The sequence below is a fragment of the Castor canadensis genome, chromosome 5, assembly GCF_047511655.1.
Source record: "Castor canadensis chromosome 5, mCasCan1.hap1v2, whole genome shotgun sequence".
Classification (NCBI taxonomy): Eukaryota; Metazoa; Chordata; class Mammalia; order Rodentia; family Castoridae; genus Castor; species Castor canadensis.
In genome coordinates, this window is record NC_133390.1 from 139,494,879 (window position 1) to 139,510,417 (window position 15,539).

Below are 15,539 nucleotides of genomic sequence, written 5' to 3' on the forward strand. Positions count from 1 at the left end.
AAGTGTGGCTGTGGGAAAGGACCAGTCACATGTTCTATGGTGTTAGGGCAGGACCTAGGCTAATAGGAGCCATGTACCAGGCAACAGGTCCCATTCACTAGAAGAAAGAATGTCTTGAAAACCCACCTGCTGGGGCTTCTCCTTCACTGGCTTCTATAGCTGCCTGGGGTCTGTGTCCTGGGCACTCTGAATGAGCAGGACACTGGGCTGGGCAGCAGGGCAAACTTCCTGACAGCCTGTGCCCTGACAGCTGGGAGGATGCCCCTTGCAGGAGCTCCTCACCAGGACAGGGACTCAGGCTGAGCCGGACATCCTGGGCAATGTGTCCCCCAGTGTCCAGGAACTAGAGTCCCAGATATCGCATCTGGAGAAGGAGGCCACTGAGCTGAAGGAGGCTGTGGAGCAGCAGAAAGGAAAGAACAATGTGAGTAGAGTGGCAAGCTGGGTTAGAAGAGTGGGGCAGGGTAGCATGAGGCTGGGAAAAGTCCTGATGAAACCACCTGAGGACCCTGTTGTAAAGCCCTCTCCATACTATCAGGGGAAGGGACAGCTTGGCTGACATCCCTTTCTCTTCCCTTCCTCCTCAACCCTCTATTTTCCTCCCCTGGGTAGGGGAAGCTGGTGCCAGGAGAATGCCATGAAAAAGCTTTGTGGGTGACATATGTTCTGTCCCTATCTGTGGAGACTGGAGTCTTGCCCTTGCTGTCCCTCCCAAACCCCTGCAAAGCAGCAGCTTCCCAAGGGAGGTCTGGGGTCAGAGCTAGTCGGAGGTCAGTGCTTGCTGCTTGATGGCAGGAATGACTTGTCTGAAGAGATAGCCTGACCCTCTATCCTCCCTCAGACTAGTTTTCCCTGAAAGGGTGTCTGCTTGCTGTGCTTGTGCCCCTGCCACTTTCACATTGGGCTATGGCACCTTGACCTTGTGCTGAGTGCTGTCCAGGAGAGGCTATGTGTACATAGGCCGAAGAAAGGACATTTTGTCCCTTTGCAGGTTCTGTGTAGAACCCCACGTAGGGTCATGGTGGTTCTCTGGGCCCTGTCTTTACTGAGACCAGCTGAGGCAGTCTACAGGGGTCGTGTCTGCAGTTGACCCATTGTGGGCTTCTGATCTTTCCTTTGTCTCCCCTCCCAGGACCTCCGAGAGAAGAACTGGAAGGCAATGGAGGCACTGGCCTCTGCTGAGAGGGCCTGTGAGGAGAAGCTATGCTCCCTGACTCAGGCAAAGGTTAGAGCCCCAGCCATCTTCACACTTGCCTGCTGGTCAGGCCAGGACTTAATCAGCAGCACTTTTACCTGGCTTAGCAAATCCTGCAAAACACACAAACTGCAAACAGCACAGCCTTGCCCTCAGGAAACCTCATAAATCCACATCAGGCTCAGGGCTCAGCTCAGAGTTCCCCCAATTGCTATATTTTCCTCCTTTCCCTTCTCTCTCTTCTTTCCCTCCTTTTAATTTTTCCCTAAGATGAAGGAAAAAAGTGTGCACCCTTGATTGATTTTTCTCAGCTGGGCCCTGTGTCAAAATAGTGCAGAGCAAGTGTAGCTACAGGTGTGGAGGCTGGACTTCTGGGGAGTATGGTGGACTGGGCCCACTCTGAGCAAGGCCGGGGTTAGTCACATTTTTTTTTTATCAATGGATACTTCAAATAAACCTACTTCTTTCTCAGGCCCTCTGAAATAATGGCCCAGTAGATTTCATGAGTGATATTTACAGTATGTATGACATTTTTAGCAGTGAGCACTTGGGGCATAAAGTCTCTGAGTATCTGGGGCTCCCATGTAGCCTCTGTGGCCCTGGACTGGCCAGGAGCCACCACGAAGGATCTTGACAGGAACAGCCAGCAGCAGCAGCAACTGAAACCCTCATGCACCCCTTCTCCTTATGCATTTCTGCCCCTTGTGAAAGGTCACCCCTCCCATCCTCACTCACATAAAAGGAATGTCTGTCAAGGTATCTTGAGCTTTGCAGTGACCCCATGATTCTCAGGAAGCCTGAGATGAGGATCTGGAGGCAGAGAAGGAGGGAAAGGCTGGCCTTGTATTAGAGCTGTAGTTAAATTCCTGGGATTTTGGACTTTTAGACCCAGAACTAACTAGAGACCATATGGTTATAATGTGGCACATGCAGAAACTTACACAGAGATGTCATCTGACTTGCTTGTGGCTGTGAAGGCAGATAAAGATAGAAAGTGGCCTCTAAGTCTTGTTTGTCTTGCCTTTGATTCTCACGACTAGAGGACTAGAGTCCTCTGCAGAAAGGGTCTGCTTCTCGGGTATACATCTATACCAGGGGTACTGCAGTCAGGCTAGGCGTCCATTGTTAGCTGTGCTTCACATGTATGTTCCAGACATCACTCAGTGGAGCCATACTCAGTTGGCTCTAATCCATTTGGAGTTCCTGATGCCAGCCCCAGGTCTGACAGTGCCCAAGGGGTGGTGGGACTGGCAGTTGGTTCTGTCTGCTGGTGAGAAGCTATTAGATGAAACTTTCTTTTAGGCAGAAGTCCTCTACAGCTACCCCAGGCCCCATTCTGCCCTCAGGGGACATTGTGGTCCTAAACTTTCCCTTACAGCTCCTTCAGCCCTTCTCTGGCTTCTTTTCCTTTTTCATGCTTTGGGTGAGTGCTCCTCTTCCTCAAGGAGAACAACATGGGGTGTGGAGTCAAGCAGTGGCTGTAACCAGAGTGGCTTTTGAGGGACATTCTGTTTCTCTGCCTTCACTCCCCTGCCCTGTCATAGTGCCTGCTTGCACAACCATCCTCCTCCTGTCTTCCTATCTTAGCTTGGCCCCTACATGTTTGCACACACATGAAAAGCTGGGAAAATAAGAGCTGACAGAACCTGAGCATTTGCTGAGATGTGCAGGGCCACCAGCACCTGTCACTGGGGCTAGTCATAGCCCTCTGTGAGTTAAGTCTGTTCAAGACTGACCCTGCATGAGCTGGGGTGAACAGCCCTATCTCCAGGCAGCCCACCTTCTGCTTCAATCCTGTCCCTCCCCTGAAGAGCTGAGGACATGCCTTTCCCTGGGGATGGGGATGAATGCCTCCCTCTCCCTTGCCCTTCCAGGAGGAATCAGAGAAGCAGCTCCACCTGACTGAGGCCCAGACCAAGGAGGCTCTGCTGGCTCTGCTCCCAGAACTCTCAGTTTTGGCACACGAGGTAGGAGGCAGGGTAGTTCCTAGGGACCCCCACTGGCCTAAGAAAGCCCCCAAGACCTCACCGTGTATGTTTCTTTGCAGAATTACGGTGAGTGGCTGCAGGAACTCAAAGAGAAAGGTTCCCAGCTGCTGAAGAAGCCACCAACTACCACAGAGCCCTCACCGGTAAGAGAGTCTGCAGAACAGGGGACCTCAGCAGGGGGCCACTGCCACCTGAGCTCTTATGTCCTCTAGGAAGAGAGGGTGCCCAGAGTTATTTCAGCGGGTAGCTGAGAGAAAGAACTTATCAGGCACTGGTCTGTCCCTCTGCCCTCAGGACCTGGCCTCCAAGTTGAGAGAGGCTGAAGAGACTCAGAGCACCCTGCAGGCTGAGTGTGACCAGTACCGCACCATCCTGGCAGAGACGGTAAGATCTGAGGATAGGCTGCGATACACGTTAGCTGGTCTCTTCAAGGGGCTGCTGGGAAGGAGAGCTATAGGGCCTATTGAGTGAGAGATAATGGGGTGTCTCAGATAAGCTTAGCAAAGCAGGTCACATCCACTCTCTGTGCCCCATTTTTTCGCTAAAGAGAATGGTGAAGGCTCTCAGGTATTCGTTGTTTTTGTGCTAGGGAGAGGGCAGAGTTGAAGCTTTGGGGCTGGTATCTAAGAGGGAGAAGAAACATGGTTGTAACAAGGAACCATGGAGCAGGCAGTGGTGGGGACAACAAGGTAAGCTTTGGGTTGACTGGGATTGAACCCTCTTTCTGAGACTTCAAGAGCAATGGCAGGTCAAGTCCTCCCCACCTTCTGACCAATTTATAGGGTCAGCACTTGTGGCAAAGTCCAAGTGACGAGAGTCCTGATGGCCTCGTTCAGGTCACAGACCTCATTTCCTGGTATGTCCCACAGCCAGCTTCTAGCCCTCTGTAGCACAGAGTCTTAACAGAACAAAGGAAGTGCCTGCAGGTTACCACGGGATGCTGAAGGGCAGGAAGACTGTATGTGTCTGGGGCAGCTGAGGGGGGAAAGGGTCATCTCAGTGCCTTTCTCCACCCCCAGGAGGGGATGCTCAAAGACCTGCAAAAGAGCGTTGAGGAGGAGGAGCAGGTTTGGAAGGCCAAAGTGGGTGCTGCAGAGGAGGAGCTCCAGAAGGTACCAAGGGCCTGCATACTTCCCCGGGGCAGGCAGCAAGGGAATTGCTGCAGGGCACAGGGAAGCCAAGCAAACTCTTCGAAAGATACACAATTAGCTCAAAATTCCACAAAGTCCAGGAGGGTGGTGGACAGATCATCTCTGTCACTTACGACTGTGTGTCACGGTTGGTGTTTTTTGAGGGATGCCTTATAAAGCATATTGCAGAAAGACGGTTGAGTTTCCTGGTCTCCAGGAGACCCCTGCTCCTGGTCTCTATTGGCTTTCATATCCACCCCCCAGGAAAAGTCTGCAGAGGCACCTGGCTCTGCCTAGAGTGGGTGGGCATCAGTGAACCACCTGAGTTGGGGCTACTCCCAGGATTCATCCTCCAGATCCTCATGTCTCATGGGTCCTTTCCCTTACTTTGTAGTCACGGGTCACAGTGAAACATCTCGAAGACGTTGTAGAGAAACTAAAAGCAGAACTTGAAAGCTCAGATCAGGTGTGTTGGGGACTGTGTTCTGAGAGCTGCTACCTCTTGTCCTGTGAGTCTCTTTGAAAGTGACGTTATTACTAAAGCCACTTGAGTCATTTTTCCCTTTATGAACCACGTGTCTGAAGAGAAGCTGGTCTCTCCCTAACAAAGGATCTTGTCCTGTTTTGTCCAAATGAGGCATTCATAACCTCACAGGCCTGAGACAGCTGTGAGTCTTATACCAAATTACCTAGCCTTAGCCATCAGTGACTTTTGTCATGGGCCTCAGAATAGAGGAATGTGCTTGAGGGAACCTACTGCTCTTTGAGACACTGTAGCGAGCCCTGGCCTTGGAGAATGTATCCCTGGTATCTGCCTTTGCTGGTACACCTAGGAGCTGTCTTTTCCCCAACTCCTCAGGTGTGAGGACATGGCAGGATCAAATAGTACTGGAGTTTGGATACTATTTCTGTTTTCAGTAAGGGGTTCTCTTATTAAGGTTTGCTTTTTTTTTTTTTTTTTTGAGGTACTGGGGTTTGAACTCAGGGCCTACACCTTGAGCCACTCTACCAGCCCTTTTTGGTGAAGGGTTATTTTGAGATAGGGTCTCACGAACTGTACCAGTTGGCTTTGAACTGTGATCCTCCTGATTTTTCCCTCCTGAGTAGCTAGGATTACAGGCTTGACCCACCGGCATGCAGGAAGGTTTTGTTTCTTCTTGGCCTCAGTTTTATCCAGTAGCTGTTGGGTCCCAAAATCCCTCACTTATCCCAGTACCAGCCAGAATTAGCACCCATCACCCTGTTCCCTGTGGTTAGTGCCCCCTGCTGGCCAACTAGAGGTTCTCATGTGTCTTTATGTGTGTGCCTGTGCCTGTCTGTCCAGGTACGGGAGCATACCTCATTACTGGAAGCAGAGCTGGAGAAGCACATGGCAGCCTCCAGTGCTGAGTGCCAGAACTATGCCAAGGAGGTAGCGGGGGTGAGTCCACACATGTCAAGGACCATCGTCCCATCCCTTTGTGGTCCCTGCCCTGCAGAATCTGGGTCTTCCCCAGAGTGACTCCTCCATAGTCCTTTGGGAGCAGCTCTTGTCAACATGAGTCTTAAAGTCTGTGGTTTCAAGCTTTTGCCTTAAGCCCTACAAACACCTCAGACTGATGGCGCTGAAGTGTGCCTTGGACCATGTTTCCCAAAGGTAGCTCTGAGGGCAACGCAGAGCTGGTGAGCCTGTCCTGCTGAGGACAGTACTTCATGTTCTAGGTTGCCCCCTCAGCAAGGGACTCTCCCTGGTTTGCTGATGTCATTTCCAGGAGGGGATGGTTTTAAATCTGATCCTGTCTTCTGACCATTCAGAAGCAGAGAGCACAATCCCAGCACCCCCATCCTGCCTTAATCTCAGACTTTTGGTCTTTTTCTAATGAGAGATAATGGGCAGGTGTTTAGGAAGGTCTGAGGTGGACATGAAGTGCACATCATCCTTCCTAAGTCTTCAGAAGATAAGTTTGTCTATAAGGAAGCCTGGCCCTACTCTGCTAATCTCCAGCGTTTGGGTAAATGGATGTGTTAAATCTTAAGTTTAGCAGCCAACTCACTGGAACTGGTTTTCTTTTTTTCCTCTCCTTTTTCCCCGTCACTAAATTTCTTCCCAAGCTGAGGCAACTTTTATTAGAATCTCAATCTCAGCTGGATGCAGCCAAGAGTGAAGCCCAGAAACAAAGTGATGAGCTTGCCCTGGTAGGTGGATGTTGTGTCCTGGGCAGGAGTGTGATGAGGGGGTTATGTGTGTGAGATGAATTTGCCAGTTGGGTTTTGACCTCCATTCATATTTCACAGTTTAGCAGAGGGACAGTGTCACCCATTAAATGATGTGGGGCAGACTTCATGGGGCCTTTTGCAGGCTTGCCCAAAACACTAAGCTAAGCCTTTTGCTGCCCAGACAATGGTAGTCCCACTCCATTTGCCATCTTCTGGCAGCCTGGTCTATTGCTCAAGGCAGTGAAAGCTGTGGGGATGTGCACACTTTGTGAGCCTGGCTCATTTTTTGTGAGCTTCCTATGTGGTGACCCCTGGCATTACAAGACCAGGTAACCTCAGGGGGTCCCTCCTGACCTGCCACTCATCATCTTGTGGCTCTCAGCAAGTCCCTGCCTTCTGCGGGGTTTCCTCACCTCATGATGGCTCAGATCCCTTCAGTCCTACCAATGGGAGGGTCTGCTTCACAGCAGCCCAGTGCTAGGCACAGACATGAGGAGCTGTGCTGCATAGGTGGCCTGAGTCTTGCTTGGTTTGCCCAGTTTTCAGTTATGGTGTCTGATCCCACATCTCAGCTGCTTGGCCATTCAGCCCCCACCCTACAGAGGCCTCATCATACCCAACATCTGCTGGGACAGGGCTGCAAGCAGCAGCCTGTCCTGTCACAGTATTCTCATTTGCACAGTCTTTTTAAAAGCCTTGTAATTATCAGCATTTTAGGAATTAAAATGTGCAGCTCTGGCTTCTAAGAGAAGACAGGATCTAGTAGATTGGGCTAACGTCCCCCACAGCACTTGCCAAGCCCCACATATGCTCCCAGTAATCCGCTTTGGCCTTGTCCAAGACTACTGTATGGTGTCTGCTGAGTTTCAGACCATTCATCTTGGCTCTTGACCATACCAGGTCTGGATGACAGGCCAGTTGTGGTACATTCAGTGCAAAACCTCCAGTGGCCTTTGTGGTCTTTCAATGGTGCAGTTAGGCTTTTGCCTTTGAGGGCTATTGGGGTGGCTCTTGGAGCAGGGCCTTTTGAATGGAGCCTGAGACTGGCCATACCCCCTGGACAGCTAGCTCCTCCTGGGGCCTCACCCAGGTCTCCTGACTAGAACCTTTCCCAAACTCCCCAGGGGTCTTTTTCTAATGAGAGATAATGGGCCACTGCATGTGTCATTCACCCCAGCAGTAGAGCTCATGGAGTGGGTGTTATTAGACAAGAATGTCATTTTGTCATCTTTTTCTAGATTCCAGAAAGGGCTTTGAGCAGGAGACCACATTCTTGAAGAACCCAGGGTTCTTCAAGAGGCAGTCTTGTCAGCTGCTTCTCTGCTGGCTCTGCATGGTTTGTGTCCATCAGAGGACCACCTCACTCCCAGGGGGGCCCCGCCACTTTACCTTGAGGCAGAGCTGATAGGTCTTGTTGGCCCAGAGGCTTATTGGCCTCATGGCCTGTATTTGGCTCAGACTGGGGGCTGTGGCCCTGGCCCAAAACTGTACAGGGCTCAGGATTTGGATGTAGGTCACAGATAAACCTATTGGGGCCATAGTGACTGAGAATAGCTGTGCTTCTCCAAGGGGGGGGGTGGGGTGGGGTGTGTGTGTGTGTGTGTGTACACGCGCATGTGTGTGACGGGCCTGTGACCAGCTTTGTATTTGCGCAAACCAGCCCCTCCCTGTTTCAGGTCAGGCAGCAGTTGAGTGAGATGAAGAGCCACGTAAAGGATGGTGACGTGGCTGGGTCCCCAGCTGTTCCCACAGAAGTGCCCCCAGCCGAGCAGGACCCCATGAAGGTTAGGGTGGTTTGCTGGTCCTCAGACTGTCATTAACCACCCTGGGTAGAGCATAGGGTGGGCAGCCTCCATGCTGATGGAACCATGCACAGCCCTCCCAGGCCCACTAACACCCTTCTTACATACTTTGGTTGAGGAGCACACAGCATATGAGAATGATGCAGAACAAAGGGCAGGTGGCCAGGCAGAGAGGCCATGGTCTCTTGGCCCTATAGTGTGAATGAGACTTGAGGAGGCAGCCTGTAATTTGAGGTCTGTGCTTGTTGGGCTGAGGGAGCAGCCTTGGGTTGGGTCTGCAGGCACAGAAGGGAACTTGGCTCCACATGTGGCCCTTGCTGGGACATTACTAGTAGGACATCTGCTCTCCAAGGCAGCTGCTGAGAGCAATTACCATGAGCCAGCAATTGCCAGGCCTGTCACTAGGGTTGTCACTATGGGTCTGAAACATCTTTCTTGTCCTGGGGGGTCTTGTTAAAGGTTCCTGAGGTCACAGAGGCCCCCTTCACATCTCTTTTGGCTGAGGCACTGTCTTCCCAAAGGGGGTGGGAGAGTATTGGGAATGACTAATCAGGGCACGAGAAGCAGGGGGGTCAGGGAGCCCTAGAAGCAGCTAGAAGATGGGCCTATAGTTGTCTTCCCTTAGCTCCTGACCCCTTACCCGAGTCCTTCATCAGATTCTCAAGTTTGTGGTGTCTTCATACAGCTGAAAACGCAGCTAGAGCGGACAGAAGCCATCCTGGAGGATGAGCAGACACAACGGCAGAAGCTTACAGCTGAGTTTGAGGAGGTCAGGTTTTGCCCAGTGGCCCTCAGACCTGTCAGCTTTCAGGCAGTCTCCAGGGAGCTAGTGGGTCATCCCTGCCCTCCCCAGCCTCACCCCCACCAGGCACCTGAGCTGGGGCTGTGGGAGAGCAGTGGGATCCCAGCAGGTGGGCATAGTGTTGAGGTTGCTTTGCGAGCCTTGTGGGTAGTCTACATGCTGGTGATCACGCTCCTGACTCCTTGTCCAGTGGGTTCAGCCTGCTTGAGTTCGCACCATTGCCCCATCAGGCTGGAGATGCCCCCAGTCTCCAGGTGGGCTCAGCTGGGTTTGATTGCTGGCCATTTGTACTGCATCTCATCCAGACCTGCTCCCCTCTCTGACAAGGCTCAGGCCACAGCGTGTCGGTTACAAGAGGAGTTGGAGAAGCTCCGTACTGCTGGCCCACTGCAGTCTTCAGGAGAAGAGGCCACACAGCTGAAGGTAGAGACTAAGGCTTGGGCTCTGCTCCAAGGCTGTGGCCACTCTTAGCTTCAGAGAGGGGCCTGTTAGGGGAGAGTGGACCCCAGCCCAGACTCTGACTTCTCTTGTTGCACCTGGTGGGAGGAAGCTGCGTCACATGGCATTGGCTGATCCGCGTATTTAAGTTCTGTAAAACCTGAAGTCATATTTTAGGTGTGTCTGGTGGCTACCACTCTGGACAGTACACAGCAAACCATCCCATTGTCCCAGGCCAGGAACTTGTAGATGCGAAGACAGAGGCAGAACCATCAGCATAGCTCTTCCCTCCAAGCTGGCAGTGCCTGTGTCTGGGGGAGGAAACGGCTTCCTTGCGCTGGAAGAGGGCTCTAGTCCCTGGCTGTTGGGTCTTCCTGCTGGTGTCACATGAAGACCGACCCCTTTAACTTTCTAACCCAAAGGACAGACTAGAAAAAGAGAAGAAGTTAACTGGTGACCTGGGGCGTGCCGCCACCAAACTTCAGGAGCTTTTGAAGACCACCCAGGAGCAGCTGGCAAAGGAGAAGAACACAGTGAAGAAGCTGCAAGAACAGCTAGAAAAGACGGTGAGTCTGTGCACACTGGACCGCCTTGGTTTGGCCCATGCTGGAGGTGAGCCCTGTGCCCCTGCAGGCTGGGCATGAGTCAGAAAGCTACTAGCAAGGGCTGGACATGGTGCTTAGAGGCCCTGAGGAAGAAGTGATAAGGACAGAGACTTCCAAAGTGGACGTTAGGCCACAGGGCCCAGCGCCCAGGAAAGCATGGTTCCTCCCAGGAAGCAAGCCTCTAGTCCTCATGCTGCAGCTTAAGTGGGCCTCTCATCCAGGTCCCCTGCCTCAGGCCAGCACCCTGCCTGCAGGACCAGGTGTGGTTCTCACCCACACTCGACACCCTCACGCTCCTCTGCACCCTTGGCTCTTACCTACCCCATTCCCTTCTCCCCCTGCCCCAGGAGACAGCTCTGGATCTCCAGCCAGGCTGGGCTCTTTCTCTAAAGTGCCTAAAGGGAACTGCAGGTCCTGGTGTGGGGTGAGTGACTGTGCCTTGGCTCCTTGCCCAGACTTTCTCTAATGTGCTCACTTTGTTCGCAGGAGGATGGAGGCAGCTCAAAGGAGGGCACTTCTGTCTGATTCTCTTTGGAAACTGTCCAGCTTACCAAAATGCCTTACACATTCCTTACAAATAAATAAATAAACCATCCAACACAGCGTTATCCAGGCCCACCTTCCAGTAGCTCCGAGAGAAGCCATTAGAGACAAGAGTCTCTTGGAACCACAGAAATAAATCTTCCAGACCCCTAGTCTGTAAAAGAACCTTTGTCACACTTGATAAACACTACTCCCAGGAGCAGCCCTGGACCACCCTAAGCAGACGCCAAAGCCCTCGTCAACTGCCAGACCAGGGTGTGCTGGGAGGCCGGGACACTCGGGAATCTGTGTCAATCAGTGCAATTACTGTGTATTTCACAGTGGGGCGGGAGTCAGGAAGTGGCCGGACTGGGTGGTGAGTTCTGAGGCTGCAGAGCAGACTGGTGGAGGGTCACGCACGATCCAGCCCAGTGAGGCAGCAGCCCCTCACCCCTGGAGGTTGCCAAGCAGAACTGATGTGTAACCTCCTGGATGTTTATGCCATTAAAACCAACGTGTTGCCCGGCACTCCATCTTGTCTGCTCTTCTGCTGGGGCCCCTCCATCTGGCTGCTGGGCCCAGGATGAGGACCCAAGAGGTGCTGTGCCCTGGGGCAAAGCCCAAGTATGGGTCTTGGTTTCTCTGAAGGCAAGGGACCAACAGCTCTGTAGAATGGGAGGGTGAACCCACAGCTTCCTGGTCCCCTTGTGATTTTCCATCGCTTTCCAGCTTCTAGTGCCCACCAAGCAGGTAAGGTATCAGGGCCTGTGACACTCACTAGTCACATGCCCTCAAGGACCTGAGGTTTTGTGAGTGGGTCAGTGGGTGGTCTGGGCTGTTGTGTGAAATGAGCTCTAACAAGGTATCTGTCTCAAACTGAGCCTGGGTGGATGGCTATCACACCTCAGGAGGTGTGGTCTGGGGCTGCAGTAGCCTCCCTATGGAAGCAATTTCACTGGCAGAAACCAGCTTAGATTTTCCATGAACTTTATGCCCAGTGATCCAAGTTCCATTACTGCTCCATAGTCCAGGGGACCCTTGCCTGAGAGGTGTGGGAGCTTCTTGAATGTGAGCAATGGGAACCTAAAAGCTTATGCAAAAAGCATCTACAGGCCTCATGTAACATTTGGGAAGTGAAGGGGGACACTGAGCAACTCTAGGCTTTTGGTGCCACCATCAACCCATCTTGTCAAGGAACTACCTCACCCAAATACTAGTCCATATTCATCTTCCCAACCATCATCCCTGAAAGTCCTAGAGAAGAATCTGATTTAGCTGGTCTTGGCTGGGGCACAGCTGGTCCCTTGAATGGCAGCTTCTCCAAGACAGCAGCATAAAGGGAGGATGATGGGGAGAGTGGAGCTCCCACAATTGTTCAGGAACTTGCATCTCATGGACCCCCTTGGGTGGTGGGTGATTCTGCTCTAGAGTGGCTGTCACAGGAACCTTGGGAGACCTGTGTCTTTCTCGAGCCAACCCCTCCCTCCCCCTGACACACAGCATCTCCCAGGACTGGAGTGCACCTGTCTGTAGGCCACCGAACCATGCTGTGGTGCAACTATGTGTTAATGGTCCTGTTGGGAATAAGGCACTGGAAACCCTAAGAAAGCATCCTGGAGAAGTGGGCTTAAGTCAAGGTTCACAAGTAGAGGTGTCTGTTGGGGTACAGCAGGTGCATATGAGGGGAAGGTAAGGCTGAAAAGGCCTAAAGAACATGGGCTGGACTGGGCAAGGCTGTAGCAGCCACTTGGGTTTTAAGCAAGGTAGGGGTGGGGAGACAATTGTACCTGTTACAGAACTCTTGGGAGGAGGCTAACTTGGAGAGGGGGCCCCTGGGTCTTGACATTGACCCTGTGGTTTCTAGCTGGAAGTGGTGGACAGGAACACCTGATGGCCACCCAAGTGCTTGGATCTTGGCAACACTCCATCCTCCATGTAAGGTGAACTGAACCCTTCAGACACGAAGGCACCTCGCCTCATAAGTCACAGGACTAGCTCCAAACCCATTGCAACACTTGGGAGTACATGGGCAGCATGGGTAAGTCATTGTTGGGTGGAAGAGGTCTAGATCTAACCCCTTGAATAGATACCAGTGAGCCCCCAACATCTGCAGTGTCAAAACCACCTGCTGCATGCCCAACACGTGGAGCTGGAGGACAGGTTCTCCGTGAAAAAGGGCTAAGGAGGAGGCAGAACTCCACACAAGTGGCCACAGGGGAGGTCAGTGGTTTGAGGTCCTGTGGGTAGGGAACATAACTGTTCTGTGCCAGGATTCCGGCTGAATCACCACTGTGGGCCTGGGGAGCCTACATTTCCAATGAACTCCTCCCTCCCCACCTCCATGACTGCAGAACTGATAGCTCCCACCTAGGTAGATGCCCTCTTAAGCCACAGAAGGAGAGACCCTCAGGGAAAGAGAAAAGGGATGCAGGGGGTTACCAGGATGCTGGCTTTCGGTTTATGGACACAGTGGCCCTACTCGCTCCTCAGGCTACCCACTGATGCCATGTCCACCTATGAAAAGGGGGTAAGAAAAAGACAGGCATACATACTGCACTGCATAGAGCCCCAGGAGGCTGGCCTCAGAACTTGCATTTCCACTTTCTGGGGATCTGTCTCCTCCAGCTCTGAAGGCCCATCATCTGTCATCTGCTCCAGCACTGGCATTTCTTGGGCCAGTAGAGGGAGCCCTAGTTGCTGGGCAATCAGCAGGGCCACTCCAGCTGTTCCTGGGTAAGGTTCCATCATCAAGCTCAGAAAAACACCTGAGGTAGCATCCCCACCACCCCTTCTCCCCATGCTCTTCAAGGTGGTACAGACACCGAAAGTGCTGGTACAGTGGCCATTCAAAGCTGCCTGTCCTGAAAAAGTGCAAATGCAGCAGCCACCAGCAGCATTTGCTGGAAAGCTAGGGCTTTTGCAGTCATGGAATGAAGCTGTGCACAGTACAAACCAAGAATCGCCAGTGGCACTGGACCAGAGAAAGCACCTGCTGCACCTCACTCGAGTGCCAGAGCTAAAAGGTGCCATGCAGTCAGCCTAAACCTTATCCTTTAGAGAAGACAGACGCCTAGAAATGCCTTGATACTCCAGGGTCACATAGCCTCTTACCCACCACCAGACCCAGAAGCCCTGTCATACAGACCACTCTCCATGTGACACCCTTTGAACTACACAGACACTGGGATGCCAGCCTGTAGGCAGCTCAAAACACCTGGAGGAGGAGTCAGTGCAGTGAGAACAAGTAGGGACACAAACGAGGCTGTGGTGATGGACAGGAGGGGCAGATGAAGCTTTGGGACCACTCAACTGACCCCCTACACAAAGGCCTTCTCACTGAGCTTCCTTCAGGTTTGGTGATCTCAGAGTCAGAGTATATTGATTTTTTTTGCCACTTTCAAATCCCATCCATGCCACAAAGAAGATTCAACCTTTAAATGCCAGATGTTAGACTCGAACTGGAATTTGCCAGGAATGGTGGGAATAGCCAAGGGCCAGAAATCATGAGATCTGAGTTTTTGTCCCAGTTCTCTGCTACTTATGAGTTAAGTGGCCTAATTAGGCACATTACCTCAGGACTGGCTACTGAGGGACTGGCCAAAGGCTCTATAAGTTCTTTTCTCACTATCCCTTTGAGACAGCCTTGGCTATCCAAGCACAGCTGCTCAGTTTGAGTTGCTCAAGCCCACCTTCCCTGAAGTCCCAGCTCCTGGCTGGAACCCAGTTCTAGAGCTGGTTAATACAGAAATGCCCCAAATTGTAAGAAATCATTGTATCCTTGGGCATAACTAGTCCCCAGGGGTCCACAGGGCAACAAACCTATCAAGAAATAGGAGTAGCTATGTATCCAGACCAAGCCAGTAGTTCTGTAGAAAGGAGACCACTAACCTAACCCTTAATTCCGTTACCAAGTCAGTGTTCACTATTTTTTTCAGAGACGATTAGTACTCTCTGAAATAGCAAAACCTCACAGTCAAGTTCTCATGGAATTTGTTGGCACTGACTTTATCTGCTTCTCACGGCCCAAGAATAACCACTAGAAGAATCAATCCTAAGCAGCTTTGTACAACACATTTTTGTAAGTGTTAACCCTTGAACATGTTAAATGTGTTTTCTAGAAGCACAATATACTTGCAGTTTTGCTCCTGATCAGTGTCAGCAGGACTCTTAGGCCCAACTTTGGGTGCCACTAAGACGTCCCAAAAAGCCTTCTAAAATAGAATAGACTCCAGAGACGTAAGTAATTATCAGCACCTTCCCCACTTCTGAAACAAGAGTGGAAAGCTGGGAGGTGTTTACATTACAGACATACATACTGCTTGAAATCCTTTCCACAGCACGTCTCACATCTCTCATTAGCACATGTGTGTACCCACTTCTTTCTGAAGCAGAGTGGTGGTAACATACAGTGGGGCCACCTCACAAGCTTAAGTTACAGAAAGCTGTTCTTCTAAAAGGCCTGTCCAATAGCTGGTCCCACCTTCAGGGCTGGTTCTTGACTAGGCAGCCTTGGGTGACACTTCCTTGCTGGCCTATTATAACAGTCACTAAAAGCAGTGCTTTGCATAGAGAAAAGAAATTTAGGATGAAGAATGCCAAGCAGCCAGCACTTTTCTGGGCAACTGTGAAAGAGATTCTGAGAAAGTATGACAGCTTACCATTTTTTCTCTAAAAGCCTGGCCTTTGGATATACATTTGGAAGTCAAGGGTACCTAACTTTTACACCAACATTTTCATTCAAACAGAGCGAAGGGAGCTATGACCTTAACTCTGTCAAAAATACCAAAACTTCGATGATTTGTCCCATATGGAAGGCAAAGTCTTCCATTCCCAAGTCGCACATGAATAATTACACAAGAGG

General features: G+C 51.5%; 1 protein-coding gene across 3 annotated transcripts in view; it reads left to right on the top strand.

The window, feature by feature from the left end:
- The window catches only part of Rrbp1 (ribosome binding protein 1), a 66,558-nt gene extending 55,353 nt beyond the window's left edge, over positions 1 to 11,205 (top strand). The window contains exons 11-24 of one of the 3 annotated variants that reach the window (XM_020179497.2): positions 334 to 424; positions 1,133 to 1,225; positions 3,070 to 3,162; positions 3,243 to 3,326; positions 3,478 to 3,567; positions 4,203 to 4,295; positions 4,708 to 4,779; positions 5,638 to 5,733; positions 6,405 to 6,488; positions 8,186 to 8,293; positions 8,997 to 9,080; positions 9,441 to 9,536; positions 9,974 to 10,117; positions 10,643 to 11,205. In XM_020179497.2, coding sequence (XP_020035086.2) covers positions 334 to 424; positions 1,133 to 1,225; positions 3,070 to 3,162; positions 3,243 to 3,326; positions 3,478 to 3,567; positions 4,203 to 4,295; positions 4,708 to 4,779; positions 5,638 to 5,733; positions 6,405 to 6,488; positions 8,186 to 8,293; positions 8,997 to 9,080; positions 9,441 to 9,536; positions 9,974 to 10,117; positions 10,643 to 10,681 — 1,267 coding nt within the window. In that variant the 3' untranslated portion in view covers positions 10,682 to 11,205. Of the gene's footprint in view, positions 1 to 271; positions 425 to 1,132; positions 1,226 to 3,069; positions 3,163 to 3,242; positions 3,327 to 3,477; positions 3,568 to 4,202; positions 4,296 to 4,707; positions 4,780 to 5,637; positions 5,734 to 6,404; positions 6,489 to 8,185; positions 8,294 to 8,996; positions 9,081 to 9,440; positions 9,537 to 9,973; positions 10,118 to 10,642 lie in introns of those variants that run through there. The other 2 variants (XM_074074277.1, XR_012448160.1) reach the window with 2 other exon arrangements.
- The last annotated feature ends 4,334 nt before the right edge of the window (positions 11,206 to 15,539 follow it).